This window comes from Dermacentor variabilis, chromosome 3 (assembly GCF_050947875.1).
Source record: "Dermacentor variabilis isolate Ectoservices chromosome 3, ASM5094787v1, whole genome shotgun sequence".
Classification (NCBI taxonomy): domain Eukaryota; kingdom Metazoa; phylum Arthropoda; class Arachnida; order Ixodida; family Ixodidae; genus Dermacentor; species Dermacentor variabilis.
Genome location: NC_134570.1, coordinates 29,198,793 through 29,204,792, shown reverse-complemented (window position 1 = coordinate 29,204,792; position 6,000 = coordinate 29,198,793). Strand labels below are relative to the sequence as shown.

The 6,000-nt window shown below is 41.9% G+C and overlaps 1 protein-coding gene across 1 annotated transcript in view; it reads left to right on the top strand.

The window, feature by feature from the left end:
- The first annotated feature begins 3,249 nt into the window (after positions 1-3,249).
- PolrMT (mitochondrial RNA polymerase) overlaps positions 3,250-6,000 on the top strand; it is a 76,052-nt gene continuing 73,301 nt past the window's right edge. Inside the window, exons 1-4 of the mRNA XM_075684605.1 lie at positions 3,250-3,490; positions 3,646-3,759; positions 4,097-4,290; positions 5,299-5,694. Of these exons, the coding sequence (XP_075540720.1) occupies positions 3,334-3,490; positions 3,646-3,759; positions 4,097-4,290; positions 5,299-5,694 (861 nt within the window). The 5' untranslated portion in view covers positions 3,250-3,333. The remainder of the gene's footprint in view (positions 3,491-3,645; positions 3,760-4,096; positions 4,291-5,298; positions 5,695-6,000) is intronic.

Here is a 6,000-nt window from a genome sequence, read left to right as displayed (position 1 = left end):
TCTCCCTGCCTGACGCCTTTCTTTATTGGGATTTTGTTGCTTGCTTTATGGAGGACTACGGTGGCTGTGGAGCTGCTATAGATATCTTTCAGTTTTTTTACATACGGCTCGTCTACACCCTGATTCCGTAATGCCTCTATGACTGCTGAGGTTTCGACAGAATCAAACGCTTTCTCGTAATCAATGAAAGCTATATATAAGGGTTGGTTATATTCCGCACATTTCTCTATCACCTGATTGATAGTGTGAATATGATCTATTGTTGAGTAGCCTTTACGGAATCCTGCCTGGTCCTTTGCTTGACAGAAGTCTAGTGTGTTCCTGATTCTATTTGCGATTACCTTAGTAAATAGTTTGTAGGCAACGGACAGTAAGCTGATCGGTCTATAATTTTTCAAGTCTTTGGCGTCCCCTTTCTTATGGATTAGGATTATGTTAGCGTTCTTCCAAGATTCCGGTACGCTCGAGGTCATGAGGCATTGCGTATACAGGGTGGCCAGTTTCTCTAGAACAATCTGTCCACCATCCTTCAACAAATCTGTTGTTACCTGATCCTCCCCAGCTGCCTTCCCCCTTTGCATATCTCCCAAGGCTTTCTTTACTTCTTCCGGCGTTACCTTTGGGATTTCGAATTCCTCTGGACTAATTTCTCTTCCATTATCGTCGAGGGTGCCACTGGTACGGTATAAATCTCTATAGAAATCCTCAGCCACTTGAACTATCTCATCCATATTAGTAATGACATTGCCGGCTTTGTCTCTTAACGCATACATCTGATTCTTGCCAATTCCTAGTTTCTTCTTCACTGTTTTTAGGCTTCCTCCGTTCCTGAGAGCATGTTCAATTCTATCCATATTATATTTCCTTATGTCAGCTGTCTTACGCTTGTTGATTAACTTCGAAAGTTCTGCCAGTTCTATTCTAGCTGTAGGGTTACATGCTTTCATACATTGGCGTTTCTTGATCAGATCTTTCGTCTCCTGCGATAGTTTGCTGGTATCCTGCTTCACGGAGTTACCACCGACTTCCATTGCACACTCCTTAATGTTGCCCACAAGATTGTCGTTCATTGCTTCAACACTAAGGTCCTCTTCCGGAGTTAAAACCGAATACCTGTTCTGTAGCTTGATCTGGAATTCCTCTATTTTCCCTCTTACCGCTAACACGTTACATAGACTGATCATATTACCTATATATCTAGAAGGATAAGGGCCGCTGTGGCATTGATGTACAACTACGAAGGAAAAAAAAAAACCACTGAATTTGCGGATAACCATATACAAAGCATTAGTTGAATTTATATTCATATATGCGATAACATTATATGGCACTTGCTCACACTATAAAAGACAAGCCTTGAACAGTACAATTAAACGAATTGTAAATGCAGTAACTTACGGTAAAGTGTACTTACGGCTCTCCATTGCACTCAGTTGGCACAGAAAAAAGATGCGTTCTTCTTGGTGTACTACGAATACATCAACTCCTTTATTTTGTTCTGTTTTAGCGGTGTTACTCCTCTGATGATTTCAATATACCAGTACACAAAAATGTAACATTACGTACAACAGAGCGCTTCGTTAAATCACGTTGTCATACTGATTACGGTAGCAAGAGGCGCGAATATTATGTTCCGAGTCCTTTTAATCAAATTGACGATGGCCTGTTCGAAATTACCTCCAAAACAAAAAGGCATTAAGATATTAGAAAATGGTGTGTGACTGCAGGGGCCAATATACAATGTAACACAAATGTCCTTACAAGTACTGCATTGCCTTGGCATCAAAATAAATTTTTTTACACTTTTTCATTTTTCTCTCTTTTCATTTTTTTAACTTTAGAAACACATCATTGATTTCTGTGTATAAAATCCAGCTTTTGTAAGATGCTGTTATATACACCTGGAATGCCATTTGTTTCTTAAATTTCGTGCAGAACACTCTGTTGAATTTGGAAAAATAATGGGTGCATGTGATGATGATACAATAATTATGTGGCACAATTTTGTTATACGCATTTAGACGCTCTATCTAAAAAGAAAAAAAAAAGAAAGAAAGAAACTAAAGCAGTGCCTAACCAACATAAGACGTTCTCATAACCCTTCTGTCGATGCCCATTGTCAACTTAGGTCCATATTATCGTGTGATAAAATTGAACTAAGTATGCAAACAAGACAGAGGTGCACATGAAGATAGATGTTATAATTTGAAGTGATGAACATAGCTCGAACAAAAGGGATGCCTATGGAGCCCACGTTTCAACAAAGAGAGAGAGAGAGAGAGAGAGAGAGAGAGAGAGAGAGAGAGAGAGACAGAGAGAGACAGAGAGAACTTATTTAAAAGAAGACAGAGAAGTCGGCCTGAACCATACCTGAACTAACGCTCTCTTGTCTGCTACTCTGCACAGGGGGAGGGGGAACAGGGACGTAAAAGTGTGATGAGTGATGGTGATGACAGGGGACTATACAGTCTATGTAAGGGCGTTGAAAAAACATGTTTAACAGGGTCAAGTGCAAACAACCTGCGCGAACGTCCAAGCTGGACCTAGTGGTCTGTTTCGTTCTTTTTCTTCAAATCTTTCTTTGTTTAAAAGTACACTTGCCCTTGCTTTTCTATCCTCGAATGCGCTTTCAGGCGGTTTCTGAGGCTGCCACTCTGATACGAGACAACCATGGAAACAAAGGGCCCCGTGGTACATATGGCGGAAAAAGTTGCTCCCTGTTTGTTCTTCTGAGATGAAGACCGATGATCAAAAGAGCTCTGGCGTTTTCACTAACGCATATCGAGAATATAAAAGATTCTGATGCATGATTGGATTCACATTGTTCTCTTGTAAAGGCACTTGCATAAATATAAAATAGCTTGAATATGAGTTGTCAGTGCATATATTACTTAGGCATTATTAGCGTTCTCTTGTCAACTACTTACGACCATTTTGCCCTTCTATGGGAAGCCAAGAAGTTCTAATTAATCAAATTATCCAAGAGCCTTCCAAACTAAACGTTTTCAGAATGCAGTGAAGATGCAGTGGATGAGTTCATACACTTACGTTTCAGGGTGTCTTCCATCAGAGAATATGGTAATCAGGTTGACGTTTTCAATTCCATCAACAACATCTACTGTAAGGTCCCAAGCTTTTCTGCACACTGGCTGCCATAGAGTTTCATACAATAATTATTGTATGAAACTCTATGCTGGCTGCCATTCTGCGCTACTGACGAACACTCCTTGAACGTGTGTAGCCGCGCCGGCATCGCCACTAACTTAAAACATGGCGGCGCCCTTGTGAATCTAAAAATGTGCTCCTAGCAACAGCGCGTCAAGCTCGATTGTAATGTATAATTCAGTTGTTAGAAAGTGCTCGATGGCTTGTGATCATCTGCGTTCAGTGCGGAGACTTGTCTGGACACTTCGCTCTGGAAGTCACACGCAAGGCAGAGCACGTTGCGAAGATACCGCAAGGACGCTTCTAGAACATCGGTGTATCAATGGTAGGTCGTGTCGTCCTCCTAGGAATGGAAATCAATGACTACTTGTGCTTAGCGCGCGAAAGCGAGGTTTTAATGCTTTACCAATTGCTACAGACATAGGCGTGGGTTATCTTACGTGGTTATTTGCTCTTGTCGCCCCGCCACCTCTGCTGCAGAAAGAAACCAAGCAATGCCTTACGCAACGAGTGCAGAACTTTCATACAAACCAAAAACGAGGAAGACCAAGGTTGGGAAGCAGAGGAGAAACCAGTACAGGGAGCTGATGAAAGGTATGCCTGCTTATTTAATATGCAATGCCTCATTATTTGCCTGCGTAGCATGAACACCGGCATGAATAAGCGAAACTCGGATGAAAATCTGCGGTTGCGCGCAAACCGTGATTGCTTTGAGCGTTGGTAATTTGCACAAGAATTACATCTGTTAGGTAGCGCATTTTTAATCTTTTATTTTTTTGAGAGAGATGTCAGATTTTGTTAGTTTCATTTTGTGATAACGTCAAGAAACTCTTGCCTCTCAAGCTAGCTTGTCTTTTACTGTTGTCAGCCCCAAGAACGGGACTTAAAGTGCTCATTTTTATCTGTTCAATAAGTGACCGATTTCTTCCAGTTCTCGAAGCTCACAAAATGAAACTGGAAGGACCTGGCCAGCTTTCAAATGGAAACACATATCATAGGAAGGAAATCATACTGACCATTCCGTCAACGTGTAACGTTATATCGTTGCCAATCAACTGCGCCGGCTGCACCATCACTTGTGAAAAATGTGCTTGCAACACTGACGTGCCCAGTGTACACAATTACGTAAGTAGCGGTGCATCTTTGTCTGGTTCATTTTTATAAGTGAGGAATAGGAATGTCTGTACAAAGATACACACAAAGCAGTTTTCTATACATTCTTCTGTACATTCTTCTGTCTAGAATTAAATCAGTTGCACTCGTAAGACTGATGCAAACTTTTCAACGAGGAGAGGGAAGCGTTTTCACTAACGCATATAGAGAATATAAAAAATTCTGATGCATGATTGGATCCACATTGTTCTCTTGTAAGGGCACTTGGGCAAATATAAGATAGCTTGAATATGAGTTGTCAGTGTATATATTACTTAGACACTATTAGCATTCTCTTGTCAGCTACTTACGGCCATTTCACCCTGCTCTGGGAAGCCAAGAAGTTCTAATTAATCAAGTTATCCAAGAGCCTTCTGAACTAAACGTTTTCAGAATGCAGTGAAGATGCAGTGTATGAGTTAATACATTTACGTTTTGGGTGTCTTCCATTAGAGGATACCAGGTGTTTTCAGGGAATTTGACAGATCTGAAAGTTTCTAGGGAAAAAATGGGAAATATTCACCCCTGTTGCTTTGGACCAAGGGAATTGGTACTCACAGTGGTTGTGACAAAACTAGTAAAGAAGAGAACAAAGTTTTGAATTGAACCTACATAGTCTGCAAATAATGGTGTCTTTTGATGGCCTTGTTAATATGGGACTGGTCAGGTGGCTAAAATATCATGGAACACATGATTCAGTCACCTGATCTACAGCTTCGTGGTAGTAGTTGTTGAAAATTGAAGGCTGGCACAAGAACTTGGAAATCTAGAAACTGCCATTTGTACCTTGTGCCTGAATCTCGGTGTCTAGGCTGTCAGAGAATTTTCATAAAAGCAGTTAAAAAAAAAAAGGTGATATCAGGGAACTTGAAAGGCCCCAATGTAGTAGACACCCTGCTATCTTAATCAACGGATTTTTAATCATTGCTTGCCTTCTGTAAATAGCTGCCTGCAATGGTGCACACTGAACCATGCTCGCAGGATGAAGTCACTGCAACTGCACGTGCACCAGCAACTTCGAGCCAGAGCCGCTTGACAGAGTCGCAGCCCGTAGAGGAAGAGGACCTCCTGGCTCTTCAAGGGGATGCGGAGCTCATGCCGACCGTGTTGCCCTTCACGCCTCATGGTGCCGTACATTATGATGTAGACCTGGCGGAAGACTACCAGCATGGGCCGCTGGAAGAGTCCGCGGCTGTAAAGTTGCCCGTTTCGTCAGTTTCCAAAAAGAAGGCGGAGCCTGCCGTGTTCCGGCTTACTCCTTCACAACATGAGAAGGTGGCTAAGGTTAAGAAAGCGGACCTTGAAAGGCTGGCACAAGAGATGCAGATACGCATGAGCATGCGAGCCTTTGTTGAAGTGTGTGCACACGCAAACCTGGTGAGTGTACCTACAGCTGTAGCTGATGAGTTCCCTTATTGCTTAACGTTTCCTAGCTGATTGTCGGGATTTCGCGGCTTACCCTATTTTCAGCAACGGGATGAGGACATTTTTGACTTGTCATTCTTTTAATAAATTGTTGGTGAGTGCCAGAGGGCCCTAAATAATTTATTATAGCAAACCAGTTCCAGTAGCACAAACCAGTAATATACAAACCAAATCAGTAATATAAACTATTGTAAAATCCAGTTGCGGTTTTGACACCTAGCCGCTCAATGTGTAATGGCATCACGGTGCAGCACAAGC